This window comes from Nomascus leucogenys, chromosome X, assembly GCF_006542625.1.
Source record: "Nomascus leucogenys isolate Asia chromosome X, Asia_NLE_v1, whole genome shotgun sequence".
NCBI classification, from domain to species: domain Eukaryota; kingdom Metazoa; phylum Chordata; class Mammalia; order Primates; family Hylobatidae; genus Nomascus; species Nomascus leucogenys.
The window spans coordinates 11,347,018-11,369,307 of NC_044406.1; the positions used below are offsets into that span (position 1 = coordinate 11,347,018).

The 22,290-nt window shown below is 40.4% G+C and overlaps 1 protein-coding gene across 1 annotated transcript; it reads left to right on the forward strand.

Annotated features, from left to right (window-relative positions):
* The first annotated feature begins 332 nt into the window (after positions 1 to 332).
* On the forward strand, positions 333 to 22,105 carry TLR7 (toll like receptor 7). The gene is made up of 3 exons (XM_003261027.4): positions 333 to 384; positions 742 to 842; positions 18,639 to 22,105. Exons 2-3 carry the CDS (start codon positions 840 to 842, stop codon positions 21,783 to 21,785), a joined length of 3,150 nt encoding a protein of 1,049 aa, XP_003261075.1. The 5' UTR covers positions 333 to 384; positions 742 to 839; the 3' UTR covers positions 21,786 to 22,105.
* The last annotated feature ends 185 nt before the right edge of the window (positions 22,106 to 22,290 follow it).

The following is a 22,290-nucleotide window of genomic DNA, read 5'->3' on the forward strand; positions in this document are numbered from 1 at the left end:
TTGGCATCTAGTGGGTATAGAGCAAGGATGCTACCAAATATCCTACGGTGCAACAGAGAATTATCTGGTCAAAAATGTAAATAGTGCTGAGGGTGAGAAACCCTGCTATAAAAAGGAAAGAAGGTTGGTCTGTAGAGTTGTTTGGATTTAGACAAGACATTGCCCCAATAGTGGTGATAGAAATAAGAGGAACCTGGTGCTTTTGCAAAGCCCATATCTGGGGTGGCTTAAACAATCATGCTCCTCCCCCGTACCCTGACCTGATCTTTGTAGTTGGAAACTCCAGGGCTGGCTGCCTGGAGTCTTTGTGACTACACTTCCTGCCACCCATCACTTCATCTCAGAAGACTCCAGATATAGGATCACTCCATGCCATCACGAAAGGTATTTTAAACATTGGAACACATATAGATAATTTAAGTAGGTAGATGTATGTGCTGTTATAAGGAAGTGGGTAAGAGAGGAGAGGGAACCGAAATCATATGCACAAAATTTTTTTTTAGAATATAAGTAAAAAATGTGGTAGTCTAAAATGTCAATTCTTCAAAGATAAAGTTAGGCTTTCAGTAACATTAGAAATGGTTTTCTGGAATATGTCTCCAGTCTACCTAACTTTGAGGAAGTAAATACTGTAAATAGATGTTTGAACCGCATCTTAAAGCAATGATCCCAGCGTGTCTCTAAGCTACAGTATTGGGCTGTCTTTGAAATGTAAACTTTGATGTCTTCTCTTTCTCTTAGTTGATGCTATTGGGCCCATCTCAAGCTGATCTTGGCACCTCTCATGCTCTGCTCTCTTCAACCAGACCTCTACATTCCATTTTGGAAGAAGACTAAAAATGGTAAGAACAGCTCAGAGAACCGTAAAAAGTGTTATCTGTAATCTTTGTGGAAACAACTGAAACCAGCTGGCAAGAGCAATATTGAAGAATCTGTACTTAGGTTATTTGCTGGGGGAAAGTGCTTCCTGATATTTCATAATTGGCATTAATGAAGGGGGCATTTCAGAATTTCAGATTAATCAACGCTTGCTCTGTCCAACTTCCTACAAGAATTAAATATGTGCTGTGGGGAGGAGGAGCAGATGTTTGAATTGGGGACATAGCTTCTATGGATCTCATTTCTTCAGCCTACATTTTTGGCTGTAAAGCCATAACAAATCGCTGAATTACTGAAGTTACTTTGTGCTTTTTCCAGCATATGGTGTTGTCTGAATGACTGTGTGGATGGAAGTATGTGGGCAGGCTCATAGCAATAAAATACGGGAAATCCCCGGGCTTGAGTGCTGTCAAAGAAAACTAAATTTGGACAGTAGATAAAGATACTATCAGGACTATTGCAATTGGCGGAAAGAGACCTCAGTATAGAAAGGGGCTCAATTCCGAATACAGCCAAAGACCAGTAAAGATTTCTGGCCAAGGAGTAGAGTGGGGGTCAGTGGATGGAAAATTACTAAGAGGAAACATCAAGGGTAAAGGGATTCTGGCTAAACCGACCTGACAGGATTCTTGCTGAAGACAGGCCAGGATGATCAGACCTCACCTGGGGATGGTGGGAGATGAGGAATTTGATCAGATATTGAGGGTGATCACATACCAAGAGGAGTGGATCATCAATAAAATGACTTAGCAGGATTCCTGCTTAAACTGGGCAATGCAAAGATGGACATGAAGCCAAAGGCTGAAGCCTAGGGGTGTAGTGGAGCCTGATTAAGTTGAATTAAGGAGAGTCTTTGTCAGCGCTGGCTCTCCCAGTCACTAGTTGGGGGGTCTTGTGCCTGTCATCAAAGTCCTCTGAAACTCAATTTCTCTGACTACAAAATAGCCATTAGAATCCCTCCCCAATTGCCTTCCAGGGCCACTGTAAGGCTCAAATAATAGACTATTTTAAGTCCTTTGCAAGTGGTATGATGCAAGTGTGAGTCATTAGGTATGCCAAAACTTAGTCGGAAAAAAGACGTCAAGGGCCTTTTTCTGAAATTATTTTGTCACTTAAATCAGACACGTTCTAGATCTGAATGTTGGCTCCTGGGCTCATTTTGTGTCAAAGTTCTAATGAAGCATTAGCCATGGGGCTATTGTTACAAAGGAAACAACTGCTTACGGTTTCATTTCCTAGAAACCCAGATATCTATTTTAATGCAAACCTATGCCCACATCTGCCTTTGCCCCTTGAGGGGTGCATAATGGGAATGATAGTAATAAAGAGAGCTCACATTTTTTGACCACTCAAGTATCATGCTGAGGGCTAGATACACATGATTCTATTTTGGCCTCAAAGTTACCCTATAAGGTAGAGATAAAGAAACTGGGGCTTCGAGAGGTTAAGGAGCTTGGGTGGCTCTGAAATCTGTGCTGAAGACTCTTCTGTTCTTCCTAGACCAAGCCCAGCACACACACAATAAAGGTGAGGTTGAATATGATGGCTTCCTACTCAAGTACAAAGGGGAAATAGTATATATTTTCTAAGAAAAGACGTGAAAATAATTTTCAATATAAGAAATTCAAAAGGCAAAAAAGCACAGGGAAAATATTCAACTGCACTGAGTCATATGTCAGATCCTTTGATCTAGAGATTACACTTTTAGAAACTCTTCTTAAAGAGGTGACCATGAGACTGGATAAAAAAAATGTGGTACATATACACCATGGAATGCTATGCAGCCATAAAAAGGAAGGAGATCATGTCCTTTGCAGGGACATTGATGAAGCTGGAAGCCATTATCCTCAGCAAACTAACACAGGAACAGAAAACCAAACACCGCATGTTCTCACTTATAAGTGGGAGCTGAACAATGAGAACACATGGGCACAAGGAGGGGAACAACACTCACTGAGGCCTGTCAGGGGTGGGTGGGGCAGGAGAGAGCATTAGGGAGAAAAGCTAATGCATGCTGGACGTAATACCTAGGTGATGGGTTGATCTGTGCAGCAAACCACCATGGCACATGTTTACCTATGTGACAAACCTGCACATCCTGCACATGTACCCCAGAACTTAAAAAAAAAACGATAAAATAATTTTTTTAAAAAAAAGGAGTGATCATAAACATGGAAAACTATTTACCAAGATAGTCAGTGCAGCCAGGTAAAAAAAAAATATCATGTCCCGTGTTGGGAAGGGGTGAATTAATTGTAGTAGACTCATTAAATGGAATATTATGTAACCATCAAATCATGTTTTTTAAAATAATACTGAATGACCTAAGAAAGCACTCATGGTATAATGTTAAATGAAAAAAGCAAGCTAGAAATGGATAAGTACCATGTATTCCTGAAGTTTTTACTGCACCTGCTAGACAAATACTAGATGCTTACTAAATGCTGGATAATCTGTGATGATGGTTTACATAAACACATGTGTTGCATATTCTAATTTCATTCAACATCCCTACTTTATAACCATTTTACAGTTGGCAAATCAGAGGCTCATGAGGTCAAGTGATTTATGAAAGTCAGAGAGCTCTTACATGACAGAACAAGGATTTAAAACCAAATTTTTGTACTGACAAAGCCTTGGCTATTACTAGAATGCTTCTCACCATGTGAAATAGATGCAGGGATGGGAAATTACTATTAGAAGGGAACATCTCCCAAAATGTCAATAGTAGTTCAGCAAATTTAAAAGTGAAAACATTATCCTGCTCTTAACCTATAGGAAATCTTTATGGCTAAAAAAAGGTTATGAAGTAATCCATTTATTAAATTAATACAATCTGATTATTTGAAAATTTGGAACGCTGTACTAAAATTAAAAATCATCATTACAGATTAACCAGCCAGTACTTTTGCACCCCAAGAATAAATAATGAATATCCCCGAAACTCACCAAAGTTTAGGGCCGGGGTTGGCAAAATATGGCCCATGGCTATATCCCACCTGCTGTACAGCTCATGAGCTAAGATATTTTTAAAATTGTTTTTAAAAGATTGAAAAATATCAAAGCAAAATTACTATTTCGTGACATGTAAAATTTACATTCAATTCAAGTTTCAGTGTTTACAAATGGTTTATTTGTTTACGTATTGTTGATAAGTGCTTTTGCACTACGATGGCAAACGATTCAAGGAGTTGAGTAGTGTGACAGAGACCCTGATGGCCTGGAAAGCTTAAACCATTTACTAACTGGCCTTTTACAGAGAAAGTAGGTCAGTCCGGGGCTTATAGAAAACAAGGGGATAAGGTATAAGGTCAAATAAGTTTGAGGGCCCTATGGTCTTTGGTGACTCTTGTGATGCATGATAGCTGTTGAGTTCCTAATTTATGTAAGACAACTTTATATCCTTTTATTCTTTTAGTTTGAAAACTGAGTCTGTTGGGCTAAAATGATAGGAAGTAAATGATAACTCTCTCCGTTTTTTTAAAAAAAGCAAGTGGTTTACATCCTTAAACGTTTTGGTGACATAATGAAACTGATATTCATGGTATTTGTACTTTACAGAGATTAAACTAAAATTAAAAATATTTCAAAATTCACAAATAGGGGATATTTGTTAATAAATCTATTTGGAAAATTCCTAGCAGAGGGTCAGTCTATAAAATGAATAGCGTTTCAGCAACTTCCCGTATTCACAGTGCTTTGGTTATTCTCTAGGGAGACATACACAACACATCTCTAGTTACCAAACAATTCAGTGTGATATAAACAGGGCAAAAAGTCAATGAATTTGAGGGCAAAGGTTTCCAGCAATCGCCCCCCATTGCTTACTTCTTCCATGCCCTTTCTCAGTTTTCTTCAGCCAGGCAGCCATCCCCTCTGGCTTCTCCCAGACCCCCGCTGCAGGCTCCCTGCCATCGCAGAAAGCCCCTCGCTCACACATCTTGGCTCAAGCAACTCTTTGTCTTAGAAATGCAGATCCCAACATTTCCTTTTAAACTCAGGCAACTTGGCTTTTTTCTGCTCTGTGATCTTGAAAGTTGCTTGGAGGAACAGCTGAGTGCATGGGGCTGTTGTCCTCTCAGGGCTGACATGTTGTAGCCCAGGGGGTGCCCAGGGGCCTTTCTGACTGGTTGGTTAGTTGGGTAAAAGAGTAGAGTCAGGAGAGCAGGAAATCCTTTCTTAACTCACTATAAAAATACAAGCGTTCCCCAGGCCTCAAATAGTCTCAAGATAAATTTCCTTTTGCCAAGAATTCTGCTGAAAATAATCCATTGTAGCCAGATAATAGCTATGCAAAGAATATATAATAGACTGGCAGGGGCATGCATGCCTATTCAATACAGAAAGGTGAGGGTTTCTTTTGCTGGGGTGTGGTGGGTGGGGGAATTCCTTATTGCAATCACACTCTACTTCTCCATCCAGAAAACTCTCCAACCCTCTTGGAGGACTCTCCATTTTCTCCTCTTTCTCCCCGTTGTGTACCTACCTAGATCATCTGCTCCCATATGTCCTGACTGACTTCCTGTTCCAGTTCCCTATCACTGCGTAAGAGATCACCTCAAAATGCAATGGCTTCAAACAACAACAATCATATACTGCTTTCTATCATGGGTCCAGGGGTTGACTGGACTCATTAGGCAGCTCTCCCACAGGGTTTCTCTTGGGGTGGCAGTCAGGCGGTGACTGCGACTGGAATCACCTGAAGACTCACTCTCCAGGTCTGATGCCTGGGCTAGGAGACTCAACAGCTAGGTGCCGGAGCAGCTGCAGCTCCTCAAGTGTCTCTGTCTCCATGTGGTCTCTCTAATATGGTGGTTGTATAGCCAGGCTTCTTACAAGGGTGATGACTCAGGACTCCAAAGCAAGTGGGTGAGAGAAAGGGAGACAGGGAGAAACAGGGAGAGGAAGAGAGAGAGAGAGAGAGAGTGTGTGTGTGTGCCAGTACGCGTGAGGTGAAAGCTGTATTGCCTGTCAACTACCCACCATGTCTTTCGTCCTCTTGACAGGATACCTAGAAATGTTTGCTGTCTCCAAATCCCTCTCCTTACGTTCTTCCAAGAACTTTGAAGTCATATTTTATGTAGCTACTCCTTCAAAACATATCTGGTGTTCAGCCAGTTCTTACCCCCTCCAGAACTGCTACCTGGGACTTCTGCTTGAATGACTGTTAATAGCCTCTCGACTAGTCTCCCTGCTTTCACCCTTGCCCCTCACTGTCTATCCTCAACACGGCAGCCAGCAGCATCCTTCTCAAATGTAAGTCAGACCAACTGATTGTCAGCTCAAAAATTTGCAACGCATCTGCATTCCACTGAGAGCAGAGACCGCCATCCATGGAATGGTAGAGAAAGCCCAACATGCTTGGGGATACTCCCTTTCTGACTTCATCTCCTATTGTTCTCCTACACCCCCTGCTTCAGCAATATTGGCCCCGTTGCCATTTTTCTGAATATTCCAGCATGTTTTCACCTTGGGGCCTTTGCTCTAGGCTGATCCATCTGTCTGGAATGCATTTCCCCTGGATGTCTGTATGGATGACTTTCTCCTTTCCTTGAGGTCTTTGTTTAGATATCAATTTCTTAATGATGCCTATCCAAGCCGCCCTATTTATCATCACAATCCTACCCCACATTCCTGATCCTTTTCACTCTGCCCTGTTTTCTTTTTCAGTAACACTTATCACTTGACATGCAATATCATTTCTGACAGTTATATATTTTTGTGCTTATTATTTAGAGAACATAAGCTATAGTCCAGTGGAAATCTTTTCTATTTTGTCCACTGATGTCCCAAACACCTAGAAGAGTACCTGGCATGTTGCAGGCATCAATAAATACTAGTTGAATTTTTCCTTTTTCACAATTTCCTTCTACGTTGTTATGATGAGATCTTATTTCCTCTGTAATTTGATTTTAAAAGTTTTAATTAAAAAATACATATTATTTATGTTAAAAAGTCAAAGAGTAGAGAAGGGTATAACATAAAAATAGAAGTCCCGCTCTCCCCAGGGAAGGCCCCTTTATACCACTGCCCAGAAGAAATTGCTATTAAAGGTTTCTTGTGTATTCTTTCCTACTTTTCTCTGCAAATACAAATATATGCATATATATTTATCATAAAGGCATTATATGCTATATGTTATGTCTATGCTGCTTTAAAAATCCCCTTTATTTTTTTGTAACTTAGTACTAGATTATGCATAGCTTTTTATGTCAATACTCACAGCTCTACCACATTCTTTTTAAGGGACATTTGATATTTCACTATTGGTAGTTTCCCATTTTTAACCATTCTCTCAAATCGATGGATTGTCATGTAATTCTTCCTATTCTTACTATTTCAGAGAGCTGAATCAAACTAGCAAAATAGTTTTATCTAAAGACATATAAGGCCGGGCATAGTGGCTCTTGCCTGTAATCCCAGCACTTTGGGAGGCCAAGGCAGGCAGACCACCTGAAGTCAGGAGTTCGAGACCAGCCTGACCAACATGGTGAAACCCCCGTCTCTGCTAAAAATACAAAAATTAGCTGGGAGTGGTGGCGGGTGTCTGTAATCCCAGATACTCAGGAGGCTGAGGCAGGAGAATCACTTGAACCGGGTAGGCAGAGGTTGCAGCGATCCAAGATCTGGCCATTGTACTCCAGCCTGGGCGACAGAGTGGGACTCTGTCTCAAAATAAATAAATAAATAAATAAATAAATAAATAAATAAATAATAAAGACATATAATGCTTACTTTAATGAAAAACAAAACAAAACATGTACTAGTTGTTTTTTTCCTCCCTCTGTGGAATTCTTAGAAGGTTTATGGTGGTTTGAAGCTTTGCATGGACCATTTTGAAACAGCAGCAGCCTGAGGTTCCAGGGGGTTATGAAGACTCCCAGCTGAGGACAGACCCTGGCAGATAAGTTTCAGGGGGCTCTACACCAACCATTAGAGTCATAGAATAAGCACAATAGAAAATGACCATTAAGGTCAGTTAGTGAAACTCCAGAGTTTGTAGATGAGAAAGTCAAGGTTCAGGATAATTCAGTTGGTAGCCCTGTAGCAGACAGAGAGACTGAAAACAAATCTGACTTTCGGTTCACATGGTGCTAAACCCTAGAATAAATAAACACCAGGAGAAATCAGACTAATCCCAGTCTTCTTCTAACTTGTCACAAGACACAAACCACTTACCTTCACTTCCTCATTTTCTCCATCTAATAGTTCCCAGTTATATACATGTCCTTCTCACTCCTCTGATTGCAACCAGACATCTCTTACAAGTTTACAAAGTTTTGAAGATAAAAACGCTATTTGGAAAGCGTGAAGTTAAAAACAGCTTGGTAAATGGTTTGTTTTTTTTTTTTCCTATTAGTAATCCGATCTCTACAACTGTAAATATTATGGTAGGAATCTAATACAGATCTAAAATCAGCAAATTCAATCTTGAATATGGGCTTCAGTCCTGCCATCAAAATAATGCATCCAGGTGGATAGGTTTTGCCACCTTGAAGAGTTGTTTATTCAAACATTTGTTTGAAGAGTGGGAAAGCAGTGTTACCTTTAGGCCTGACTTAGCCCCTGCCCCACAATCTATTATTTTTTCTCACCACAGATTTCCTTGACAGCCGAGAGAGAGTTCTGTGCTCAAGAGATATACACAGCTTCTGATAATAGAGCAGCAGAGGTATTTGGTTCCTAATTGAGCAGGAATGGTGTTTGACTCATCATCATGTCCTTACTTTGTCTAGCACAGTACCTTGCACAGAGTAGATTCTCAATAATGTTTGTTGAATGACTGTGTGCACATATAATTCATTATGGAGGTAAAGCTCAATGAGCCTTTAAATTTCTAAATTCACAAACTACCCTAATGTAACATTGCTGGATGATATGGTTTAGCTGTGTCCCCACCCAAATCTTACCTTGAATTGTAGCTCCCATTATCCCCAAGTGTTGTGGGAGGGACCCAGTGGGAGGTAATTGAATCATAGGGGCAGGTTTTTCCCATGCTGTTCTCATGATAGTGGATAAGTCTCATGAGAGCTGATGGTTTCATAAACGGCAGTTCCCCTGCACACGCTCTCTTGCCTGACGCCATGTAAGACGTACCTTTGCTCCTCCTTCACCTTCCACCATGATTGTGAGGCCTCCTCAGTCATGTGGAACTGTGGGTCCATTAAATCTCTTTTTCTTTATAAATTACCCAAACTCGGATATGTCTTTATTAGCAGCATGAGAACAGACTAATACAATGGACATTGGGTGAAATTCATTTAAAAAATCATCTTAAAAATATCTTTCTTTTTTCTCCCTCAAGTTGGTCCCACTCAAAACATAAATACACCATTTTTTTTTTTTCTTTTGAGACAGAGTCTTGCTCTGTCACCCAGGCTGGAGTGCAATGGCATGATCTCGGCTTACTGCAACCTCTGCCTCCCGAGTTCAAGCAATTCTCCTGTGTCAGCCTCCCGAGTAGCTGGGATTACAGGTGCATGCCACTATGCCCGGCTAATTTTGTATTTTTAGTAGAAACGGGGTTTCACCATGTTGACCATGCTGGTCTCAAACTCCTGACCTCAGGTGATCCTCCCGCCTTGGCCTCCCAAAGTGCTGGGATTTCACGTGTGAGCCAGTGTGCCCAGCCACCATTTTTTAATACTTGTAAATTTTTCTTATAAAAACAAACCAATTTCTCTATGCCCCAAAACCCCTAAGTAGCACAAAATAGAAACATTAGAGTGCCAAGAATACTTGAACTGAAAAGGAAATTAATAAAAATGCAGACACACATTATACCAAGTGCATTTGCTGTAGCTGTGTAAGGCAACTTGAATAGAATTGGTCAACAGTGAGTCTGAATCTTTGTTTGAAATTGCCTGTCTGATCTCTGCCTCCTCATCAGTAAAATGAGAATATTTATATGGCCTTTCAACTTCAGTGTGAGGGATCAATGATGTAATATAAATAACAAGTCTGCCTTAGAACCTGGCACACCATAAGTAATAAAAGGCAGCCATTATTTTTAAAAATACACAAATCATGGTCTGATGGCTGTCCAATATAAACTCTATATTTTCCATTTTAACCAAACAGATGATTGAGAAAATAGAAACACCTGTCTGTATGAAATCACCCATTCCCATTTTTACAATAATTAGTTTGCTAATTGAGCATCCAAATTTACCCAGTGTATTTGCATGTATAATTAGCTATGATTCATTACCAAAGCCAGGCCTATCATGGTATACTATGCTATTTTACAAATCAAATTACTAAAAGATGCATGTCTTTAGGCAATCATTACAAAGAAAAAAAAACCCGAAGCAAAACAAAATAACATAGATTATTTGTATCAGATGGAAAAACAGACCTGGCTTGATGCTGAACCCTTAAATCTCAAAATAACGATAGTTGAAACTAAGGTTCCAGCTTAAGTCTGAAGCAGGTAGTTTCCAATGGCTTGAAAGGAGAAATTTCTACACTGAAGGAAATTTCCATTGGAATAAAGGAATATTTCACACTTTTAAGTCATCTTCTCTAGATGGTCTTTTAGGTATATTTTCTCTTTAAATAACAATTTAGAAATGCTTTGTTCATTTGTTTAGAATTAATTCCATTCACAAGTTTAACACAGCCTAAGGTTTGGTCTAGACCAAGGGTCTGCTAGCTATGACCTGTGGGCTAAATCTGTCCCATCACCTGCTTTTTTTTTTTTCAACCTGTGAGCTAAGAATGGGTTTTACTATTCTAATAAATAGTGAGTTCATTTTTCTCCCTCACCTGCTTGATCAGAGCCCAACTTTCTCATTGCAGTTAATCTTCCTTCTGGCATGGATCTTGGAATGCAAACTTGCTGGGATCTCTGAGTTCCAGGCTTCCCGTGCAGCTGGTGTAGAGAGCCAAGAGATGTTTTGTTTGGCATAAAGCATTCCAAGGGTCAGTGGGCTTGGGCTCAACTATTGAGCATAGGACAAGGGCAGCCCCATCTTGACTGTGACTCTTCCCATAAGAGACAAACGAGCTCTGGCTTTCACTGGGGTTTCAGGTTCAAAGGGACAGAGCGTCTGAGAAAAAGGATTATGAAAGAGTCCATCTGCAGCTCCACTTCCTGTGCCTTTCCAATGATACCATCCTCGTTTCTTCTGTGGCATGCTCCCCACTTCAATGCTTCCTTCAGAGGCCCCAAACCCTCCTGGTCTCTCATTGTCACCTTGTGAAAATCTGATCTTCAGGGAAATACTTTACTATTTATACTAGTAAAATGTGAATCTTCTATGGGATTTTAAGAAAGTTCAAAGCCTTGGTTTACTCAGCAAATATTTAGCTTGCACTCACTATGTGGCAGGCATCCTAATGATGGAGTACATGTAAAGACAAACAAGGTTTCCGGACCTCAACGTGCTCTCCATCTATAGGGGCAGATGACTGAGTAGACATCTCGAGAAGTAGAATAGCAGAGTGGCTAAGAGTGCCAGCTCTGTCTCAATCACCTAGGTCTCACCTCAGCATTCATTTCACTTTCCTCATCGTAAATGAGCGTATCTCTTAGAATTGGGATAAGCATTAAATAATATAGACTTGGAGTGAATTTGCTTAGAATTAATTCCATGCACAAGTTTATCACAGCCTAAGGTTGGTCTAGACCAGGGGTCTGCCAAGTATGACTTGTGAGCTAAATCCGTCCCACTACCTGTTGTTGTTGTTGTTTTTTAATGACCTGTGAGCTAAGAATGGGTTTTACTATTCTAATTAGTTACATTCTAAATGGTTATTTAAGTACCTCCATAATATCCTCAATTTTACCTAAAATATTTACCATCTGGCCCTTTACAGAATAAGTTTGCTGACTTATTGGTCTGGACCAATGCTATCTAATAAAACTTTCTGCAATGATGAAAATGTTCTCTATCTGTACCCTTGAATACAGCAGCCACTAGCCTAATGTGGCTTTTTGAGCCCTTGAAATATAGTTAGTGTGACTAAGAGATTGAATTTTAATTAATTTAAATTTACGGAGCCGCGTGTGACTATGACATTAGAGCAGCTCTAGACAGTCTGAAGTCTAAAGACTCTATGCTTTGTCAGTGCTCCCCTCTCTCAATTGAATCAACTACCCTGAGGCTGCATGAGTCAAGGGGAAGGCCACACTCTTCAATCAGATTTTTTGCCCTGGACTGGCTTTCATTGTCTACTAGAAAATGCTTAATGGGAAGTGCTTAGAAAATGTACATGGGCATACACTTAATTAATCTAAGTTGCTACTTTGTCTGTATCCATTAAATCTGCTTTGTTTTGCTTCTACAGTAGAAGTTGGCTTTTTCAACCCTGCAAAGCCTTAAAATTCAGGATGTCTTACTCAAAGTGTAGAGTTGCAGCCAGAGCAAAACTGTATTTCCGTCTAGCCCTGCTTGCAGAATGGCTAACTTCAGTCCTATTTCATTTCTCTTGTAAGACTGCTAAAAACAGTAAGAAGCCACCAACATCATTATGAATATTGCCAAATGATTTCGCCTAAGAGTAAAGTCACAGTTGGCATGTGTTCTGCCCTCCAAAATAGCATAGGTGACAGTTTTATCAGATATCTTATGATGGCATAATATGGGCCACCCAGCTTTCTAGCCTCTGATATCTGAGTCTTGCCAATAGCCTGATGACATCCGCATCACATATTTTAGGTTCGCTCATGGACAGTAACTTATTTCCAAATTCTATACTGGTTAAAATTAGGTTTGCATTTGTGCAATAGAAAATCCAATTGACATTGGCTTAGCATAACAATTTTTTGATTTCTCATAAACTCTTGGCAGTCAGCAGTTCTGAGCCATTATTTCTGCTCTGCTCTCTGAGGTCATATAAGGAAGGATCTGGATACTCTGGGTCATCTACCTGGTTGCTGTACCATCCCTAGCTCATTTTTCTCATGTGCATTGCCCAAGATGTCTGGCTACAACATCCACATTACAAGAAGCCAGGTGGAAGTAGACAGGAGAAAGGGGAACTGCCCCACCGTTTAAGGACATGTCCCAGAAACTGTACACCTCACTTCCTCCCAAATTTCTTTGGGTATCACTTAGTCATATAGCCACACTTAGCTGCAAGTGTGTCTGGGAGATAAAATTATTTTTCAGAGTGGTATATGCCCAACTACAAATGGAGGTTCTGTCATTATGAGATGAGAGAAAGGCAGAAAACATGTTGAGAGATGTGTAGCGATCGCTGGACTCTATGGGGATGAAAAAGAATTGAGAGTATCAAAATTCAGGATCAAAATCAAAATTAAGGATAAAAAAATCAATAACTATCACCTGGAATAAGAACAACGTACAGTTCAGCTACACATATACAAGTGGCAGCATCTTGTCTGGAAGGACCTAATGGTCTTTCTACACTGTATTTTAGGTATGTATTTTTTTTCTCCCTTCCACAGGATTTTGAGCTCCTTAAGGGCAGAGACTTTGTGTCTCCTGCTCCTAGTAGGTATCCAACACGTATCTGTCAAATGAAAGAATGAATATGAGTCAGTAGATACATATTAGAATTCTAATATCCACTGGCTGGGTCCTTGGTATGTCCCATATTGTTGTTTCTGTGTCCATCATTCTTTTGCAGGGTATCTTCTACTGGGCACAGAACCTGCCTCAGAGGGGCATATGGGTAATGAACTACCAAGAGAGGACTAGAACCCAGTTCTTCCAACCCTCCATCCAGAGTGCTTTTCAAAACCTCACGTGTAATAAGTGCAGTAGGAGATGAGAGGAGGGAGTGATTACTTCTGTCTGGTTTGATCCCAGAAGGTTTTTTGAAGAAAGGGTTTTTGAATGAGACATAATGAAAACAGAGCTTCTTAAATCTTTTCCGCCAAGAAATCCCTGGGCAGATAGAAGAGACAGAAATCTGACCTCTGCTTAGTCTGGGGGTATAGACTGAAGGAACCTACTCCAAGGAGAAATTTTTTTCATTTTTCTTTACTTTACGATTCATTTATGCAGGCATTCATTCTTTCATTCATGTATCTCACAAACATAACGAGGTCCTAATTAAGTGCCAGGCATTGTTTTACATGAGACCACAAAAGGCCCTACCCTCTCGCAGCTTACATTCTTGTACAGAATAGACATCATACGAATAAGCAACATAAATCATCAAGATAATTTCTGACTGTGGTAAAGGGCTATGACCGAAATCAAACAGGGTAGTCAATTACAGAGTGCATATACCTCTCTGTGCCTCAGTTGACTCATCTGTAAAATGGAGATAATAATAGAGGTCTAGGCTAGGCATGGTGGCTCATGCCTGTAATCCCAGCACTTTGGGAGGCCGAGGTGGGTGGTTCACTTGAGGTCAGGCATTCCAGACCAGCCGAACCATCATGGTGAAACCCCGTCTCTATTAAAAATACAAAAATTAGCCAGGCCTGGTGGCACGTACCTGTAATCCCAGCTACTTGGGAGGCCAAGGCAGGAGAATCGCTTGAACCCGGGAGGTGGAGGTTGCAGTGAACAGAGATTATGCCATTGCAGTCCAGCCTGGGCAATAAGAGTGAAACTCAGTCTCAAATAATAATAATAATAATAGTCTATAATTCCAAAACCCAAAACTGAAAGCTTTGTCCCAACTCAGTTGATTGCAAACATAATATGATCTGAACGCATTTGGAGGTAGATCTTGACCTGAACTGAGTTATTTATTCTTTTTAATAAAAATAAATAACTGAGTTATTTATTCTTTTTAATAAAAATAAATAACTGAGTTATTTATTCTTTTTAATAAATAATAAACTGAGTTATTCTTTTTAATAAATAATAAACTGAGTTATTTATTCTTTTTAATAAATAATAAATAACTGAGTTATTTATTCTTTTTTTTAAATAATTCCACTTAGAGTGGACAATCCTATATGTCACTGCGGAAATTTTGTGTGTTTGATCATGGAATGCTGCCCCAGGCCTCAATAGGTACTACATAATTTAGGGTACATGTAGTGTATTACCTTCTAAAATTTGAAAAATTCTGAATTACAAAACACATGTAGCACCAAAGGTTTCGGATAAGGGATTGAAGACCTGTAGTATCCATTATTGTGAGGATTAAATGAATTAATATATGGAAAACACTTAAAATGATGCCTGGCATATGGTAAGTGCTACCTAAGTTAACTCCTATTACTATTATTATCACTATTCTTACATGAGAAGATATTTAGATAAGTTGGTCAGGGAAAGCCTCTCTGAGGATGTGTCACTTGAATAGGCAACTAAGGGGTGGTAATGACCGGGCTGTGAGAAGAGGAGGAGAAGGATGATTTCAGGAAGAGAAAACAGCAAGTCCCAAGACTGTGGTGGTTACAAGGCTGGCTTGAATGCAGAACAGAAAACAGACCAGATGGCTGATATGTGGTAAAGGAGGGTAAAGATGGCTCAAGGTCAGAGAGGTAGGCTGAAGTCAGAACACCCTTGATATAAGCAATGGTAAAGACTTTGGATTTCATTTAAAGTGTAATAGGAAGACATTATAGTTGATCTGATTCAGGTTTATAAAGAACGCTCTGATGCTGTTTGATGAATGAATTATAGAGGAGAAGGGGGAGCAGGGAGAACAATTTGGAGTCTAGCATAGTGGTCCAGATGAGACCTAATGACTAATTGGAGTTGGGAGGTGGTAATAGTCAAAGAGAAAAGTGGACAGGTGCGAGAAAAAAGTTTAGAAATAAGTGGGGGGGGGGGGGAAGGCTTTCTGATTAATTTGCATTCTAATTTGTAATATGTCAGTGTGTAGAGACTAAAAATTTCACAGTCATTATCTCAGGTGTGTTAAGGCCAGTGGTGTGCTGGACCCCACTTGAAATTGGCCACGGAGGGAATATTTACACTATAGAAATTGACAAATGCTACAAATCAAGACAACAAATCAGGGAAAGCTTATTGTTAAACATTTATCATCACACCATTGGTGAAGGTGACTTTATTTTTCTACAACTAAACTTCCTTCATTTTACAGCCTCCATTTTCCCTGATCACAAAAACACTTAAACTAGGCACATCCCGGGAAACGCGGTATGAGGACTGCCGTCTCAATCACTTCATGTTTTTAACTCAATTCAGCAATCCTCCCACTTCTTCCCAGGGTCTCATTTAGGTACATGGGAATGGGATGGGAAGAGGGACCCGGTTCATGATTGTCATTTATCCATCTTGGCCCCCTCTGAAGTACAACTCCCCTCTCTGCTTTACAATATCACTCTGGGCAGCATTACCAATTGCCTCCTGATAGTGGGATCTATGAATCCATTATGTCTTTGGACAAAAGCATAGCCAGGGGTTGGGTCCAGGGCCTGGGATCCTATAACCATGTAAATCCTATTATCAGGGACTATAAAATCCTATTATCAGGGACCATAGCCATCCCCCTATCATGACTCAACTCCTCCTCCCTGAGTAGTGAACATTTTTCCTAAATCTCTGAGAAAGACTGGTGCTCTAGAAAGATGTACCATATTTATTTAAGGGCTTCCTGTACCCACTGGTATATTGCCATATATTCTGAGGTATCTGAGTGCTCCTTTTGAGAAACATAGCCCTAAAGGATAAATAGAAATCTGGTGGGTGAAAATGGTAGGGAAGAGGACTTCTAACGGAGGGACTTGCAAGTCAGGGAACTTGGGTTTATCGACTAGTGAGGCTAGTAGAGGAATTCAATCAGGTAAGCCAGACAAGTAGACAGGGGACAAATTATGGAAGACTTTGGATGCCATGATAAAAAGCTTCAGCTCATACTGTAAAATAAAATAAAATAAGAAGGTTGGGTGCAGTGGCTCATGACTGTAATTTCAGCACTTTGGGAGGCTGAGGTGGGACGATCGCTTGAGCCTGGGAAACAGTTTCAAGGAGTTCAGAGCAAGAAACTGACGATTAAGGTTTGGGAAGCTTGATAGATAGGGTGGACTGGGAAAGTGAGAGAGGAGGCTTTGGAGTGGACCAAGGGTAGAGGGATCTCAGCTGATATTATGTCAGCTAAAACCGCAAAGCAAGGAGGATGTTAAGAACAATGAAGGAGGTCAGCTGGACTCTCAGTGGTTTTAATGATGGGGAGGAAAAGATAGGGTGGTGAAAAGAAGAAGAGACAATTTTGTACCTCTAACTCCAACAAACTTTAGACCTGAAAAAGCCCTTCTGAGCCATCTTGCATTGGAGAAAAAAAATTGCTTATTTACCTCCAATTAGAGGAATTAAGGGAAGTAGGCTTTTTTTGTTTTTCTTTTGAGACAGGGTCTTGCTCTGTCACCCTGGCTAGGGTGCAGTGGTGTGATCAAGGCTCACTGCAACCTCAAACTCTTGGGCTCAAGAGGTCCTCCCAACTCAACTTCCCGAGTAGCTGAACTACAGGTGTGTGCCACCATGCCCAGCTAATTTTTTATTTTCTGTAGAGAGAGGGTCTCACGCTATGTTGCCCAGGCTAGTCTTGAACTCTGGCCTCAAGCGATCTGTCTGCCTTGTCCTCCCAAAGCGTTGGTATGAGAGGCATGAGCCACCACATCTGGTGAAAGTAGGCATTTGGTTTCTTAGATATCAACATGATTGGTTGATTCAGTCACCTGGGAAGATAAAATCATTAACTGAGCTAGATCCCTATGGTAGAGACATAGGCTGGACCACTCCATGCGTAAGTCCTAAACTAAAACCAGTGTTCTGGAGTAGACATTGCTAGAAATCCTGAAACTTGAGAACAAGTCCACGGTTAAAGCATTCTGTAAGGCAGAGCCAGTTGAAGGTAATAAGGTGATTTTTAAAGCTCTTCTGCACTTCCCATATTCCCTTTTAGGGCCTTTCTCCCTAGGGTCCCAGTGTCTGTCATGCTAAACCTGGATGCACAAGAATCATCTTTATGGGTAGGTTCCCCTAAGTCCCAGTTTGCCTGACAGACTCTTGGTTTATGCCTATAGTCTTGGTGTAATTATTAACAGCCCCACTTCATTCTTGTAAGTATACGAATGGATCAATTATATGGTTCCTCTGATTATGCATCACCCAGGCAGTGCCCTGACTCTACTACTGTCTCCTCTCCAAATTTATGTAATGTAAACCCAATGTGTAGGGAAAATGCTCATCCTAAAATCCCCTTGGAGGGGATAATTTGCAAGATTATTTCCAAAAACAATCCAAGACGAGAGCCAGATTATAGAATGTCAGTGCCTGAATGGCAGGAATGTATGTTTTATAATCAAATGCCACTTACTAGTGGGTAACCTTGGGCTAATCAGTTAATATTGCTGAGCGATGTCTTCATTTGTAAAACGGGAATCTTAGAATATTCTGAGACTCAAATATCATGAAAGACTCATATAATGTGTACCAGGGCAGGTTTAGCAGGTCAACATAAATTGCACTAAAGTCTTCATGTGTTATTTTTCATGGGTGTATCCATATTCTAACATTTCTTCACCCTCCAAATTTCAGACTTTGGCAGTGAATCTATGGCTCTGCAATTTTAGTGTTCCATGTAACAACAAATAGGAAAATCCTGCTTCTACCCTCTTGAAAGCTATTTTGCTAAAGAGCTAAGATGCTAAAAGCTAAATATGTAACTAAATAATTGCGACTCTCAGTAACTGACAAATACAGTCATGGGGTTGGGGATGCTGTTTAGACAGTTGAAAATAAGACCTGAATTGTTTATTTTTAAAATGTTGCAAAAGAGAGGCAGCAAATGGGAATTTTTAATTCTGATTCTTGGTATGTTTTAGAACAATGATTTGTTCTTTCTTATGCTTTCAGGTGTTTCCAACGTGGACACTGAAGAGACAAATTCTTATCCTTTTTGACATAATCCTAATTTCCAAACTCCTTGGGGCTAGATGGTTTCCTAAAACTCTGCCCTGTGATGTCACTCTGGATGTTCCAGAGAACCATGTGATTGTGGACTGCACAGACAAGCATTTGACAGAAATTCCTGGAGGTATTCCCACGAACACCACGAACCTCACCCTCACCATTAACCACATACCAGACATCTCCCCAGCGTCCTTTCACAGACTGGACCATCTGGTAGAGATCGATTTCAGATGCAACTGTGTACCTATTCCATTGGGGTCAAAAAACAACATGTGCACCAAGAGGCTGCAGATTAAACCCAGAAGCTTTAGTGGACTCACTTATTTAAAATCCCTTTACCTGGATGGAAACCAGCTTCTAGAGATACCGCAGGGCCTTCCGCCTAGCTTACAGCTTCTCAGCCTTGAGGCCAACAATATCTTTTCCATCAGAAAAGAGAATCTAACAGAACTGGCCAACATAGAAATACTCTACCTGGGCCAAAACTGTTATTATCGAAATCCTTGTTATGTTTCATATTCAATAGAAAAAGATGCCTTCCTAAACTTGACGAAGTTAAAACTGCTCTCCCTGAAAGATAACAACATCACAACCGTCCCTACTGTTTTGCCATCTACTTTAACAGAACTATATCTCTACAACAACATGATTGCAAAAATCCAAGAAGATGATTTTAATAACCTCAACCAATTACAAATTCTTGACCTAAGTGGAAATTGCCCTCGTTGTTATAATGCCCCATTTCCTTGTACGCCATGTGAAAATAATTCTCCCCTACAGATCCCTGTAAATGCTTTTGATGCGCTGACAGAATTAAAAGTTTTACGTCTACACAGTAACTCTCTTCAGCATGTGCCCCCAAGATGGTTTAAGAACATCAACAAACTCCAGGAACTAGATCTGTCCCAAAACTTCTTGGCCAAAGAAATTGGGGATGCTAAATTTCTGCATTTTCTCCCCAACCTCATCCAATTGGATCTGTCTTTCAATTTTGAACTTCAGGTCTATCGTGCATCTATGAATCTATCGCAAGCATTTTCTTCACTGAAAAGCCTGAAAATTCTGCGGATCAGAGGATATGTCTTTAAAGAGTTGAAAAGCTTTAACCTCTCACCATTACATAATCTTCAAAATCTTGAAGTTCTTGATCTTGGCACTAACTTTATAAAAATTGCTAACCTCAGCATGTTTAAACAATTTGAAAGATTGAAAGTCATAGATCTTTCAGTGAATAAAATATCACCTTCAGGAGATTCAAGTGAAGTTGGCTTCTGCTCAAATGCCAGAACTTCTGTAGAAAGTTATGAACCCCAGGTCCTGGAACAATTACATTATTTCAGATATGATAAGTATGCAAGGAGTTGCAGGTTCAAAAACAAAGAGGCTTCTTTCATGTCTGTTAATGAAAGCTGCTACAAGTATGGGCAGACCTTGGATCTAAGTAAAAATAGTATATTTTTTGTCAAGTCCTCTGATTTTCAGCATCTTTCTTTCCTCAAATGCCTGAATTTGTCAGGAAATCTCATTAGCCAAACTCTTAATGGCAGTGAATTCCAACCTTTAGCAGAGCTGAGATATTTGGACTTCTCCAACAACCGGCTTGATTTACTCCATTCAACAGCATTTGAAGAGCTTCACAAACTGGAAGTTCTGGATATAAGCAGTAATAGCCATTATTTTCAATCAGAAGGAATTACTCATATGCTAAACTTTACCAAGAACCTAAAGGTTCTGCAGAAACTGATGATGAACGACAATGACATCTCTTCCTCCACCAGCAGGACCATGGAGAGTGAGTCTCTCAGAACTCTGGAATTCAGAGGAAATCACTTAGATGTTTTATGGAGAGAGGGTGATAACAGATACTTACAATTATTCAAGAATCTGCTAAAATTAGAGGAATTAGACATCTCTAAAAATTCCCTAAGTTCCTTGCCTTCCGGAGTTTTTGATGGTATGCCTCCAAATCTAAAGAACCTCTCTTTGGCCAAAAATGGGCTCAAATCTTTCATTTGGGAGAAACTCCAGTGTCTAAAGAACCTGGAAACTTTGGACCTCAGCCACAACCAACTGACCACTGTCCCTGAGAGATTATCCAACTGTTCCAGAAGCCTCAAGAATCTGATTCTTAAGAATAATCAAATCAGGAGTCTGACGAAGTATTTTCTACAAGACGCCTTCCAGTTGCGATATCTGGACCTCAGCTCAAATAAAATCCAGATGATCCAAAAGACCAGCTTCCCAGAAAATGTCCTCAACAATCTGAAGATGTTGCTTTTGCATCATAATCGGTTTCTGTGCACCTGTGATGCTGTGTGGTTTGTCTGGTGGGTTAACCATACGGAGGTGACTATTCCTTACCTGGCCACAGACGTGACTTGTGTGGGGCCAGGAGCACACAAGGGCCAGAGTGTGGTCTCCCTGGATCTGTATACCTGTGAGTTAGATCTGACTAACCTGATTCTGTTCTCACTTTCCATATCTGTGTCTCTCTTTCTCATGGTGATGATGACAGCAAGTCACCTCTATTTCTGGGATGTGTGGTATATTTACCATTTCTGTAAGGCCAAGATAAAGGGGTATCAGCGTCTAATATCACCAGACTGTTGCTATGATGCTTTTATTGTGTATGACACTAAAGACCCAGCTGTGACAGAGTGGGTTTTGGCTGAGCTGGTGGCCAAACTGGAAGACCCAAGAGAGAAACATTTTAATTTATGTCTCGAGGAAAGGGACTGGTTACCAGGGCAGCCAGTTCTGGAAAACCTTTCCCAGAGCATACAGCTTAGCAAAAAGACAGTGTTTGTGATGACAGACAAGTATGCAAAGACTGAAAATTTTAAGATAGCATTTTACTTGTCCCATCAGAGGCTCATGGATGAAAAAGTTGATGTGATTATCTTGATATTTCTTGAGAAGCCCTTTCAGAAGTCCAAGTTCCTCCAGCTCCGGAAAAGGCTCTGTGGGAGTTCTGTCCTTGAGTGGCCAACAAACCCGCAAGCTCACCCATACTTCTGGCAGTGTCTAAAGAACGCCCTGGCCACGGACAATCATGTGGCCTATAGTCAGGTGTTCAAGGAAACGGTCTAGCCCTTCTTTGCAAAACACAACTGCCTAGCTTACCAAGGAGAGGCCTGGCTGTTTAAATTGTTTTCATATATATCACACCAAAAGCGTGTTTTGAAATTCTTCAAGAAATGAGATTGCCCATATTTCAGGGGAGTCACCAACGTCTGTCACAGGAGTTGGAAGATGGGGTTTATATAATGCATCAAGTCTTCTTTCTTATCTCTCTGTGTCTCTATTTGCACTTGAGTCTCTCACCTCAGCTCTTGTAAAAGAGTGGCAAGTAAAAAACATGGGGCTCTGATTCTGCTGTAATTAAGATGATTAAATATACACACAATCATGACATTGAGAAAAACTGCATTTCTACCCTTTAAAAGTGCTGGTATATACAGAAATAGGGTTAAAAAAAAAAAGCTCAAGCTCTCTCTATATGAGACCAAAATGTACTAGAGTTAGTTTAGTGAAATAAAAAACCAGTCAACTGGCCGGGCATGGTGGCTCATGCTTGTAATCCCAGCACTTTGGG